Source organism: Scyliorhinus canicula, chromosome 9 (genome assembly GCF_902713615.1).
Source record: "Scyliorhinus canicula chromosome 9, sScyCan1.1, whole genome shotgun sequence".
Classification (NCBI taxonomy): Eukaryota; Metazoa; Chordata; class Chondrichthyes; order Carcharhiniformes; family Scyliorhinidae; genus Scyliorhinus; species Scyliorhinus canicula.
Window position 1 is genome coordinate 1,006,156 of NC_052154.1, and position 15,108 is coordinate 1,021,263.

Genomic DNA, 15,108 nt, shown 5'->3' on the forward strand with positions numbered 1-15,108 from the left:
AAAAAAAAAAAAATCCCTGTACCAACAAAAAGTCAAGCCGCGTGCCTTAATGACTATCGTCCAGTGGCTCTGACATCCATCATCATGAAGTGCTTCGAAAGGTTAGTCATGGCACGAATCAACTCCAGCCTACCGGACTGCCTTGATCCACAACAGTTCCACAGCAGACACCATCTCCATGGCCCTGCACTCTACCCTGGAACACCTAGATAACAAAGACACCCATGTCAGACTCCTATTTATCGACTACAGCTCAGCCTTCAACACCATCATACCTCCGAAACTCATCTCCAAACTCCGTGGCCTTGGCCTCGGCTCCTCCCTCTGCAACTGGATCCTGAACTTTCTAACCCACAGGCCCCAATCAGTAAGGATAGGCAACAACACCTCCTCCACGGTCATCCTCAACACCGGTGCCCCACAAGGCTGTGTCCTCAGCCCCCTACTATACTCCTTATACACCTATGACTGTGTGGCCAAATTCCCCTCCAACTCGATTTTCAAATTTGCTGATGACACCACCGTAGTGGGTCGGATTTCAAACAATGATGAGACAGAGTAGAGGAATGAGATAGAGAATCTGGTGAACTGGTGCGACGACAATAATCTCTCCCTCAATGTCAACAAAATGAAGGAGATTGTCATCGACTTCAGGAAGCGTAGTGGAGAACATGCCCCTGTCTACATCAATGGGAACGAAGTAGAAAGGGTCAAAAGCTTCAAGTTCTTTGGTGTACAGATCACCAACAGCCTGTCCTGGTCCCCCCACACCAACACTATAGTTAAGAAAGCCCACCAAAGACTGTACTTTCTCAGAAGACTAAGGAAATTTGGCATGTCAGCTACGATCCTCACCAACGTTTACAGATGCCCCATAGAAAGCTTTCTTTCTGGTTGTATCACAGCTTGGTATGGAGCCTGCTCTACCTAAGACCGCAGGAAACTACAAAAGGTCGTGAATGTAGCCCAGTCCATCACACAAACCAGCCTCCCATCCATTGACTCTGTCTATAATTCCCGCTGCCTCAGAAAGGCAGCCAGTATAATTAAGGACCCCACGCACCCCGGACATACTCTCTTCCACCTCCTTCCTTAAGGAAAAAGATACCAAAGTTTGAGGTCACGTACCAACCGTCTCAAGAACAGCTTCTTCCCTGCTGCCATCAGACTTTTGAATGGACCTACCCTGTATTAAGTTGATCTTTTCTCTACACCTTGCTAAAACTGTAACATTATATTCTGCAGTCTATCCTTCCTTCCCTATGTAAGGTATGCGTTGTCTGTAGGGCATGCAAGAAACAATACTTTTCACTGTATACTAATACATATGACAATAATAAATCAAATCAAATCAAAATCAGTTCCTTCTTCCAGATCATTAATATATATTGTGAATAGTTGTAGTTCCAACATTGATCCTTGCAGAACATCACTAGTCACCGGCTGCCACCCTGAAAAAGACCCCTTTATCCCCACTCTCTGCCTTCTGCCAGTCAGCCAATCCTCTATCCATGCCAGGATCTTACCCTGAACACCATGGGCTCTTAACTTGGATTTGGATTTGGATTGGATTTGTTTATTGTCATGTGTACCGAGGTACAGTGAAAAGTATTTTTCTGCGAGCAGCTCAACAGATCATTAAGTACATGAAAAGAAAAGGAAATAAAAGAAAATACATAATAGGGCAACACAAGGTACACAATAACACCGGCATCAGATGAAGCATACAGGGGTGTAGTGTTAATGAGGTCAGTCAATAAGAGGGTCGTTTAGGAGTCTGGTAACAGCGGGGAAGAAGCTGTTTTTGAGTCTGTTCATGCGTGTTCTCCTGCTCGATGGAAGAAGTTGGAAAAGTGAGTAAGCGGGTGGGAGGGATCCTTGATTATGCTGCCCGCTTTCCCCAGGCAGCGGGAGGTGTAGATGGAGTCAATGGACGGGAGGCAGGTTTGTGTGATGGACTGGGCGGTATTCACGACTCTCTGAAGTTTCTTGCGGTCTTGGGCCGAACAGTTGCCATACCAGGCTGTGATGCAGCCCGATTGGATGCTTTCTATAGTGCATCTGTAAAAGTTGGTAAGGGTTAATGTGGACATGCCGAATTTCCTTAGTTTCCTGAGGAGGTATAGGCGCTGTTGTGCTTTCTTGGTGGTAGCATCGACGTGGGTGGACCAGGACAGATTTTTGGAGATGTGTATTTAACAGTCTCCTATGCGGTACCTTGTCAAAGGCCTTCTGGAAATCTAAATAGATCATGTCCACTGGTTCCCCTTTGTCTAACTTCCTTCTTACCTCCTCAAAGAACTCTAACAGATTTGTCAGGCATGATCTCCCCTTGATGAATCCATGCTGACTCAGTCCTATTTTACCATGCACTTCTGAGTACTTCACAATGTCATCCTTAATAATAGACTCTAAAATCTTACCAATCTTACCAACAACCAGTGAGGCGAACCGGCCTGTTGGATTCAGCAATTATAAAGGGGGGTCCTTTAAAATATTAGCTAAAATGATTCTTGAAAATTATTGAATTTGTAGAAATAATATGAGTAAGTTATAATTATATGAATACTGTCCATGGCTGTCTCAAATGTTACAAGTAATGTACGATAAGTTCTGACATGAGCTGATATGAAAGTACATTCAACAAGATTGAAACAATATGATAGTTGAAACCAGACGTGATGTAGGGAGTTTGAACGTGGGACAGAAGTCATGGGACACTTAATTAACTTGGGATAATTGATTAATGTCTAATTAACCATTCGCCTGTTAAGTGACTGACAATTTGCTGAACAAATCAAGGGACTCTCAGCTGAGAACTAGAACCAATGAAACTAATTAAGGGGCTAAATCCAGATAAGGATTCCCTTAAGAATGCGATCCGTCTAACTCATTAAAAATTATTATTCCAGGCGTCGGAGAATAAACATTTCAACAAAGGCCTCTGTTGAAATGACTTTTAAAATCTGAGGTCACTTTTATCTTGAAATTTTTGCTTCTACTAGCTCAAGGACACTGCAAAAGACACGGAGAAAGCATTTTCCAGTTAATATAAAAATTTGCTTGCATTCATTTAACCAGACTGACTTATCTATGAACGAGAGATATTTTCTGTGTTCTGCCTCCCTCCCTTCTTAAACAGTGGGGTTACATTAGCCATTTTCCAATCCTCTGGGACCCTCCCTGCCTCCAGTGATTCCTGAAAGATCACCACCAATGCCTCCACAATTTCCTCAGCTATCTCCTTCAGAACCCTCGGGTGTAGTCCATCCAGTCCAGATGATTTATCCACCTTCAGACCTTTCAGTTTCCCCAGAACCTTCTCCTTAGTGATGGCCACTGCACTCACCTCTGCCCCCTGACTTTCTTGAAGTTCTGATATGCCACTGGTGTCTTCCACTGTGAAGACTGATGCAAAGTAACTATTCAGTTCCTCTGCCATTACTTTGTTCCCCCTTACTACTTCTCCAGCCTCATTTTCCAGTGGTCCAATGTCTATTTTTGCCTCTCCCTTACCTTTTATATATTGAAAAAAACTCTTCTTATCTTCTTGTATATTACTGGCTAGCTGGCACTCATACTTCATCTTCTTTCTCATTGCTTTTTTAGTTGTCCTCTGCTCGCTTTTAAAGGCTTCCCAATCCTCCAGCTTCCCACTAATCCTCGCCACTTTACATGTCTTTTCTTTTGCTTTTATGCTGTCCTTGACATCCCTCGTCAGCCATGGATGCCTTGTCCTTCCCTTAGCATCTTTCCTCCTCCTTGGGATGAATTTCTGTTGTGCCTCCCGAATAACCCCCCAAAACCCCTGTCATTGCTGTTCCACTATCTTCCCTGCTCGGCTCCTTCTCCAGTCAACTCTGGCCAACTCCTCCCTCATGTCTTTGTAGTTACCCTTATTTAATTGTAAAACTGTTACACCTTTTTTGCTCAGCCTGAAGTTAAATTCCTGCCACCTTCTATACTCTCTGTTCTATTGTGGGATTCACGGTTACGCAGTGGTTAGCACTGCTGCTTCACTGTCCGTGTGGAATTTTCACATTCTCCCCGTGTCTGCGTGGGTCTCACCCCCACAACCCAAAGATGTGTAGGGTAGGTGGATTGGCCGCGCTAAATTGCCCCTTAATTGGAAAAAAATGATTGGGTACCTTAAATTAAAAAAATACTCTCTGATCTATTACGTGTTCTGGAAACTTCACTAATCCCTCGGCCCCTTCAGTCATTTAAGGTCTTCATCACTAACCTGCCCTCTGACCTTCATCACTAACCTGCCCTCTCACCATCATTAACCTGCCCTCTCACCATCATTAACCTGCCCTCTCACCATCACTAACCTGCCCTCTCACCATCATTAACCTGCCCTCTGACCATCATTAACCTGCCCTCTCACCATCATTAACCTGCCCTCTCACCATCATTAACCTGCCCTCTCACCATCATTAACCTGCCCTCTCACCATCACTAACCTGCCCTCTCACCATCACTAACCTGCCCTCTCACCATCACTAACCTGCCCTCTCACCATCATTAACCTGCCCTCTGACCTTCATCATTAACGCCCTCTGACCTTCATCATTAATCTGCACTCTCACCATCACTAACCTGCCCTCTCACCATCATTAACCTGCCCTCTCACCATCACTAACCTGCCCTCTCACCATCACTAACCTGCCCTCTCACCATCACTAACCTGCCCTCTCACCATCATTAACCTGCCCTCTGACCTTCATCATTAACCTGCCCTCTCACCATCATTAACCTGCCCTCTGACCTTCATCACTAACCTGCCCTCTCACCTTCATCACTAACCTGCCCTCTCACCATCATTAACCTGCCCTCTCACCATCATTAACCTGCCCTCTGACCTTCATCATTAACCTGCCCTCTGATCTTCATCATTAACCTGCCCTCTGACCTTCATCATTAACCTGCCCTCTCACCATCACTAACCTGCCCTCTCACCAACACTAACCTGCCCTCTCACCATCACTAACCTGCCCTCTGACCTTCATCATTAACCTGCCCTCTCACCATCATTAACCTGCCCGCTCACCATCATTAACCTGCCCTCTGACCTTCATCATTAACCTGCCCTCTCACCATCATTAACCTGCCCTCTGACCATCATTAACCTGCACTCTCACCATCATTAACCTGCCCTCTCACCATCATTAACCTGCCCGCTCACCATCATTAACCTGCCCTCTCACCATCATTAACCTGCCCTCTCACCATCATTAACCTGCCCTCTCACCATCACTAACCTGCCCTCTCACCATCATTAACCTGCCCTCTGACCATCATTAACCTGCCCTCTCACCATCATTAACCTGCCCTCTCACCATCATTAACCTGCCCTCTCACCATCATTAACCTGCCCTCTCACCATCACTAACCTGCCCTCTCACCATCACTAACCTGCCCTCTCACCATCACTAACCTGCCCTCTCACCATCATTAACCTGCCCTCTGACCTTCATCATTAACGCCCTCTGACCTTCATCATTAATCTGCACTCTCACCATCACTAACCTGCCCTCTCACCATCATTAACCTGCCCTCTCACCATCACTAACCTGCCCTCTCACCATCACTAACCTGCCCTCTCACCATCACTAACCTGCCCTCTCACCATCATTAACCTGCCCTCTGACCTTCATCATTAACCTGCCCTCTCACCATCATTAACCTGCCCTCTGACCTTCATCACTAACCTGCCCTCTCACCTTCATCACTAACCTGCCCTCTCACCATCATTAACCTGCCCTCTCACAATCATTAACCTGCCCTCTGACCTTCATCATTAACCTGCCCTCTGATCTTCATCATTAACCTGCCCTCTGACCTTCATCATTAACCTGCCCTCTCACCATCACTAACCTGCCCTCTCACCATCATCACTAACCTGCCCTCTCACCATCATTAACCTGCCCTCTCACCATCATTAACCTGCCCTCTGACCTTCATCATTAACCTGCCCTCTGATCTTCATCATTAACCTGCCCTCTGACCTTCATCATTAAACTGCCCTCTCACCATCACTAACCTGCCCTCTCACCAACACTAACCTGCCCTCTCACCATCACTAACCTGCCCTCTGACCTTCATCATTAACCTGCCCTCTCACCATCATTAACCTGCCCGCTCACCATCATTAACCTGCCCTCTGACCTTCATCATTAACCTGCCCTCTCACCATCATTAACCTGCCCTCTGACCATCATTAACCTGCACTCTCACCATCATTAACCTGCCCTCTCACCATCATTAACCTGCCCGCTCACCATCATTAACCTGCCCTCTCACCATCATTAACCTGCCCTCTGACCATCATTAACCTGCCCTCTCACCATCATTAACCTGCCCTCTCACCATCATTAACCTGCCCTCTCACCATCACTAACCTGCCCTCTCACCATCATTAACCTGCACTCTCACCTTCATTAACCTGCCCTCAGACCTTCATCATTAACCTGCCCTCTCACCATCATTAACCTGCCCTCTCACCATCACTAACCTGCCCTCTGACCATCATTAACCTGCCCTCTGACCTTCATCATTAACCTGCCCTCTCACCATCATTAACCTGCCCTCTGACCATCATTAACCTGCACTCTCACCATCATTAACCTGCCCTCTCACCATCATTAACCTGCCCGCTCACCATCATTAACCTGCCCTCTCACCATCATTAACCTGCCCTCTGACCATCATTAACCTGCCCTCTCACCATCATTAACCTGCCCTCTCACCATCATTAACCTGCCCTCTCACCATCACTAACCTGCCCTCTCACCATCATTAACCTGCACTCTCACCTTCATTAACCTGCCCTCAGACCTTCATCATTAACCTGCCCTCTCACCATCATTAACCTGCCCTCTCACCATCACTAACCTGCCCTCTGACCATCATTAACCTGCCCTCTGACCTTCATCATTAACCTGCCCTCTCACCATCATTAACCTGCCCTCTCACCATCATTAACCTGCCCTCTGACCTTCAACATTAACCTGCCCGCTCACCATCATTAACCTGCCCTCTCACCATCATTAGCCTGCCCTCTGACCTTCATCATTAACCTGCCCTCTCACCATCATTAACCTGCCCGCTCACCATCATTAACCTGCACTCTGACCATCGCTAACCTGCCCTCTCACCATCATTAACCTGCCCTCTCACCATCACTAACCTGCCCTCTGACCTTCATCATTAACCTGCCCTCTCACCATCATTAACCTGCACTCTGACCATTGCTAACCTGCCCTCTCACCATCAATAACCTGCCCTATCACCATCATTAACCTGCCCTCTCACCATCATTAACCTGCCCTCTCACCATCACTAACCTGCCCTCTCACCATCATTAACCTGCCCTCTCACCATCACTAACCTGCCCTCTGACCATCGCTAACCTGCCCTCTCACCATCATTAACCTGCCCTCTCACCATCACTAACCTGCCCTCTGACCTTCATCATTAACCTGCCCTCTCACCATCATTAACCTGCACTCTGACCATCGCTAACCTGCCCTCTCACCATCAATAACCTGCCCTATCACCATCATTAACCTGCCCTCTCACCATCATTAACCTGCCCTCTCACCATCACTAACCTGCCCTCTCACCATCATTAACCTGCCCGCTCACCATCATTAACCTGCACTCTCACCATCATTAACCTGCCCTCTCACCATCACTAACCTGCCCTCTGACCTTCATCATTAACCTGCCCTCTCACCATCATTAACCTGCCCTCTCACCATCATTAACCAGCCCTCTGATCTTCATCATTAACCTGCCCTCTGGCCATCATTAACCTGCCCTCTCACCATCATTAACCTGCCCTCTGACCTTCATTAACCTGCCCTCTGACCTTCATCATTAACCTGCCCTCTGACCATCATTAACCTGCCCTCTCACCATCACTAACCTGCCCTCTCACCATCATTAACCTGCCCTCTCACCATCATTAACCTGCCCTCTGACCATCATTAACCTGCCCTCTCACCATCATTAACCTGCCCTCTCACCATCACTAACCTGCCCGCTCACCATCATTAACCTGCCCTCTCACCATCATTAACCTGCCCTCTCACCATCACTAACCTGCCCTCTCACCATCACTAACCTGCCCTCTCACCATCATTAACCTGCACTCTCACCATCACTAACCTGCCCTCTCACCATCATTAACCTGCACTCTGACCATCATTAACCTGCCCTCTGACCATCATTAACCTGCCCGCTCACCATCACTAACCTGCCCTCTCACCTTCATCATTAACCTGCCCTCTCACCATCATTAACCTGCCCTCTCACCATCATTAACCTGCACTCTGACCATCATTAACCTGCCCTCTCACCATCATTAACCTGCCCTCTCACCATCATTAGCCTGCCCTCTCACCATCATTAACCTGCCCTCTCACCATCATTAACCTGCCCTCTCACCATCATTAACCTGCACTCTGACCATCATTAACCTGCCCTCTCACCATCATTAGCCTGCCCTCTGACCATCACTAACCTGCCCTCTCACCATCATTAACCTGCCCTCTCACCATCATTAACCTGCCCTCTGACCTTCATCATTAACCTGCCCTCTGACCTTCATCATTAACCTGCCCTCTGACCATCATTAACCTGCCCTCTGACCATCATTAACCTGCCCTCTCACCATCATTAACCTGCCCTCTGACCATCATCATTAACCTGCCCTCTCACCATCATTAACCTGCCCTCTCACCATCATTAACCTGCCCTCTCACCATCATTAACCTGCCCTCTCACCATCATTAACCTGCCCTCTCACCATCATTAACCTGCCCTCTCACCATCATTAACCTGCCCTCTGACCATCACTAACCTGCCCTCTCACCATCATTAACCTGCCCTCTGACCATCACTAACCTGCCCTCTCACCATCATTAACCTGCCCTCTCACCATCATTAACCTGCCCTCTCACCATCACTAACCTGCCCTCTGACCATCACTAACCTGCCCTCTCACCATCATTAACCTGCCCTCTCACCATCACTAACCTGCCCTCTCACCATCACTAACCTGCCCTCTCACCATCATTAACCTGCCCTCTCACCATCATTAACCTGCCCTCTGACCATCATCATTAACCTGCCCTATCACCATCATTAACCTGCCCTCTGACCATCATTAACCTGCCCTCTCACCATCATTAACCTGCCCTCTCACCATCATTAACCTGCCCTCTGACCATCATTAACCTGCCCTCTCACCATCATTAACCTGCCCTCTGACCATCATCATTAACCTGCCCTCTGACCATCATTAACCTGCCCTCTCACCATCATTAACCTGCCCTCTCACCATCATTAACCTGCCCTCTGACCATCATTAACCTGCCCTCTCACCATCATTAACCTGCCCTCTGACCATCATTAACCTGCCCTCTCACCATCACTAACCTGCCCTGTCACCATCACTAACCTGCCCTCTCACCATCATTAACCTGCCCTCTCACCATCACTAACCTGCCCTCTGACCTTCATCATTAACCTGCCCTCTCACCATCATTAACCTGCACTCTGACCATCGCTAACCTGCCCTCTCACCATCAATAACCTGCCCTATCACCATCATTAACCTGCCCTCTCACCATCATTAACCTGCCCTCTCACCATCACTAACCTGCCCTCTCACCATCATTAACCTGCCCTCTCACCATCACTAACCTGCCCTCTGACCATCGCTAACCTGCCCTCTCACCATCATTAACCTGCCCTCTCACCATCACTAACCTGCCCTCTGACCTTCATCATTAACCTGCCCTCTCACCATCATTAACCTGCACTCTGACCATCGCTAACCTGCCCTCTCACCATCAATAACCTGCCCTATCACCATCATTAACCTGCCCTCTCACCATCATTAACCTGCCCTCTCACCATCACTAACCTGCCCTCTCACCATCATTAACCTGCCCGCTCACCATCATTAACCTGCACTCTCACCATCATTAACCTGCCCTCTCACCATCACTAACCTGCCCTCTGACCTTCATCATTAACCTGCCCTCTCACCATCATTAACCTGCCCTCTCACCATCATTAACCAGCCCTCTGATCTTCATCATTAACCTGCCCTCTGGCCATCATTAACCTGCCCTCTCACCATCATTAACCTGCCCTCTGACCTTCATTAACCTGCCCTCTGACCTTCATCATTAACCTGCCCTCTGACCATCATTAACCTGCCCTCTCACCATCACTAACCTGCCCTCTCACCATCATTAACCTGCCCTCTCGCCATCATTAACCTGCCCTCTGACCATCATTAACCTGCCCTCTCACCATCATTAACCTGCCCTCTCACCATCACTAACCTGCCCGCTCACCATCATTAACCTGCCCTCTCACCATCATTAACCTGCCCTCTCACCATCACTAACCTGCCCTCTCACCATCACTAACCTGCCCTCTCACCATCATTAACCTGCACTCTCACCATCACTAACCTGCCCTCTCACCATCATTAACCTGCACTCTGACCATCATTAACCTGCCCTCTGACCATCATTAACCTGCCCGCTCACCATCACTAACCTGCCCTCTCACCTTCATCATTAACCTGCCCTCTCACCATCATTAACCTGCCCTCTCACCATCATTAACCTGCACTCTGACCATCATTAACCTGCCCTCTCACCATCATTAACCTGCCCTCTCACCATCATTAGCCTGCCCTCTCACCATCATTAACCTGCCCTCTCACCATCATTAACCTGCCCTCTCACCATCATTAACCTGCACTCTGACCATCATTAACCTGCCCTCTCACCATCATTAGCCTGCCCTCTGACCATCACTAACCTGCCCTCTCACCATCATTATCCTGCCCTCTCACCATCATTAACCTGCCCTCTGACCTTCATCATTAACCTGCCCTCTGACCTTCATCATTGACCTGCCCTCTGACCATCATTAACCTGCCCTCTGACCATCATTAACCTGCCCTCTCACCATCATTAACCTGCCCTCTGACCATCATCATTAACCTGCCCTCTCACCATCATTAACCTGCCCTCTCACCATCATTAACCTGCCCTCTCACCATCATTAACCTGCCCTCTCACCATCATTAACCTGCCCTCTGACCATCACTAACCTGCCCTCTCACCATCATTAACCTGCCCTCTCACCATCACTAACCTGCCCTCTGACCATCACTAACCTGCCCTCTCACCATCATTAACCTGCCCTCTCACCATCACTAACCTGCCCTCTCACCATCACTAACCTGCCCTCTCACCATCATTAACCTGCCCTCTCACCATCATTAACCTGCCCTCTCACCATCACTAACCTGCCCTCTCACCATCACTAACCTGCCCTCTCACCATCATTAACCTGCACTCTCACCATCACTAACCTGCCCTCTCACAATCATTAACCTGCACTCTGACCATCATTAACCAACCCTCTCACCATCATTAACCTGCCCTCTGACCATCATCATTAACCTGCCCTCTGACCATCATTAACCTGCCCTCTCACCATCATTAACCTGCCCTCTCACCATCATTAACCTGCCCTCTGACCATCATTAACCTGCCCGCTCACCATCACTAACCTGCCCTCTCACCTTCATCATTAACCTGCCCTCTCACCATCATTAGCCTGCCCTCTCACCATCATTAACCTGCCCTCTCACCATCATTAACCTGCACTCTGACCATCATTAACCTGCCCTCTCACCATCATTAGCCTGCCCTCTGACCATCACTAACCTGCCCTCTCACCATCATTAACCTGCCCTCTCACCATCATTAACCTGCCCTCTGACCTTCATCATTAACCTGCCCTCTGACCTTCATCATTGACCTGCCCTCTGACCATCATTAACCTGCCCTCTGACCATCATTAACCTGCCCTCTCACCATCATTAACCTGCCCTCTGACCATCATCATTAACCTGCCCTCTCACCATCATTAACCTGCCCTCTCACCATCATTAACCTGCCCTCTCACCATCATTAACCTGCCCTCTCACCATCATTAACCTGCCCTCTGACCATCACTAACCTGCCCTCTCACCATCATTAACCTGCCCTCTCACCATCACTAACCTGCCCTCTCACCATCACTAACCTGCCCTCTGACCATCACTAACCTGCCCTCTCACCATCATTAACCTGCCCTCTCACCATCACTAACCTGCCCTCTCACCATCACTAACCTGCCCTCTCACCATCACTAACCTGCCCTCTCACCATCATTAACCTGCCCTCTCACCATCATTAACCTGCACTCTGACCATCATCATTAACCTGCCCTATCACCATCATTAACCTGCCCTCTGACCATCATTAACCTGCCCTCTCACCATCATTAACCTGCCCTCTCACCATCATTAACCTGCCCTCTGACCATCATTAACCTGCCCTCTCACCATCATTAACCTGCCCTCTGACCATCATCATTAACCTGCCCTCTGACCATCATTAACCTGCCCTCTCACCATCATTAACCTGCCCTCTCACCATCATTAACCTGCCCTCTGACCATCATTAACCTGCCCTCTCACCATCATTAACCTGCCCTCTGACCACCATTAACCTGCCCTCTCACCATCACTAACCTGCCCTGTCACCATCACTAACCTGCCCTCTCACCATCATTAACCTGCCCTCTCACCATCAATAACCTGCCCTCTGACCATCATCATTAACCTGCCCTCTGACCATCATTAACCTGCCCTCTCACCATCATTAACCTGCCCTCTCACCATCATTAACCTGCCCTCTGACCATCATTAACCTGCCCTCTCGCCATCATTAACCTGCCCTCTGACCATCATTAACCTGCCCTCTCACCATCACTAACCTGCCCTCTCACCATCATTAACCTGCACTCTGACCATCATTAACCTGCCCTCTCACCATCATTAACCTGCCCTCTGACCATCATTAACCTGCCCTCTCACCATCACTAACCTGCCCTGTCACCATCACTAACCTGCCCTCTCACCATCATTAACCTGCCCTCTCACCATCATTAACCTGCCCTCTGACCATCATTAACCTGCCCTCTGACCATCATTAACCTGCCCTCTCACCATCATTAACCTGCCCTCTCACCATCATTAACCTGCACTCTGACCTTCTCCTTTAACTTTCATTTTCTAAGAACAATTGAACTCTCCTCCCCAGTATCCTAGCCACTGTTATGTTCTGGGATTGTAATAGACGCCTGTCAAAGTCGCAGAGTCAGTGTCTATGTTGAATGTGGATTAACTGTGAGTGAGAGGTTAACAGAAATATTGGATTATTTTAGGGCAGGTTGTGATGGAAACGATGGAAATGGAGCATTGGTAATAGACTCAATGTTGTCAAGTCTGCTGCGTGCTCCAGGTGAGGTGGGACTGTGGGCCAGATAAGCTGTTTCTCACTCTGCTCTTTATTGTTATTCTCCTTATTTCAGGCTAATCTGCCATTGTTACAACAGGAACTTCTCTATTGTGCTCGCCTTGCAAATCAAACACCAGCTCAGTACCTGGCCCAGCACCAACAGCTGCTTCTGAATGTCAATTACACCTCGGCCAGTAACTCCTCGGAAATCCTGCGAAAAGTGAATGGAAATGGCAAACGAAAGACCCCTGACAGGTGGGTGTGGTATCACCTCACGGAGACCTCATCGGCCCTGAAGCTCTCTGTTTCTCATCTTCACTCACCTCTCAAGACAGGGCAGAAAGCTGGGACCTGCAGAGTATTCAGCCATCTTACCTGTGATACCATGTGCTTTGTTACCCATACCTCTGTGTTCTTATTGGCCCAAAACCCTTTACATGGATACACAGAAGATAGGAGCAGGAGGAGGCCCTTCGAGCCTGCTCCGCCATTCATCACAATCTTCGCTGATCATCCAACTCAATAGCCTAATCCTGCTTTCTCCCCATAGCCTTTGAACCCATTCTCTCCAAGTGCTATATCCAGCCATCTCTTGAATATATTCAAAGTTTTATCATCAACTACTTCCTGTGGTAATGAATTCCACAGGCTCACCACTCTTTGTAAAGAAATGTCTCCTTATCTCTGTCCGAAATGGTTTACCCTGAATCCTCAGACTGTGACCCCTGGTTCTGGACACACCCATCATTGGTAACATCTTCCCTGCATCTACCCTGTCTAGTCCTGTTAGAATTTTATTAGTCTCTATGAGATCCCCCCTCATTCTTCTGAACCCCAACGAGAAAAATCCCAACCTAGTCAATCTCTCCTCATATGACAGTCCCGCCATCCCTGGAATTAGTCTGGTAAACCTTCGCTGCACTCCCTCGAGAGCAACAACATCCTTCCTCAGAGAAGGAGACCAAAACTGCACACAATACTCCAGGTGTGGCCTCACCAAGACCCTGTATAATTGCAGCAACACATCCCTGCTTCTATACTCGAAACCTCTCACAATGAAGGCCAACATACCATTAGCCTTCTTTACCGCCTGCTGCACCTGCATGCTTACCTTCAGCGACTGGTGCACAAGGACACCCAGGTCCCGCTGCACACTCCCCTCTCCCAATTTACAACCATTCAGGTAGTAATCTGTCTTCCTGTTTTTGCTTCCAAAGTGAATAACCTCACACTTATCCAAATTATACTGCATCTGCCATTGGTTTGCCCACTCGCCCAACCTGTCCAGATCATGCTGTAGGATCCCTGAATCCTCGTCACAATTCACCATCCCACCTAACTTGATATCATCTGCAAACTTTGAGATGTTACATTTTGTTCCCTCATCCAAATCATTAATATATATTGTGAATAGCTGGGGTCCCAGCACCGATCCCCGTGGTACCCCGCTAGTTACTGCCTGCCAAGCTGAAAAGGACACATTAATCCCAACCAGTTTTCTATCCACCTCAATACATTTCCCCCAATCCCATGCGCTTTAATTTTGCACAATAATCTCTTATGTGGGACTTTGTCAAACGGCTTTTGAAAGTCCAAATATACCACATTGACTGGCTCCCCCTTGTGGACTGTACTGGTTATCTCTTCAAAGAATTCCAACAGTTTTGTCAAGTGTGATTTTCCCTTCAGAAATCCATGCTGACTCTGACTGATCCTGCCA

At 48.1% G+C, this 15,108-nt stretch overlaps 1 protein-coding gene across 1 annotated transcript in view; it reads left to right on the forward strand.

The window, feature by feature from the left end:
• The window catches only part of LOC119972007 (protein CBFA2T1-like), a 105,956-nt gene that overhangs the window by 60,555 nt on the left and 30,293 nt on the right, over positions 1–15,108 (forward strand). The window contains exon 4 of the mRNA XM_038808430.1: positions 13,462–13,643. Coding sequence (XP_038664358.1) covers positions 13,462–13,643 — 182 coding nt within the window. The remainder of the gene's footprint in view (positions 1–13,461; positions 13,644–15,108) is intronic.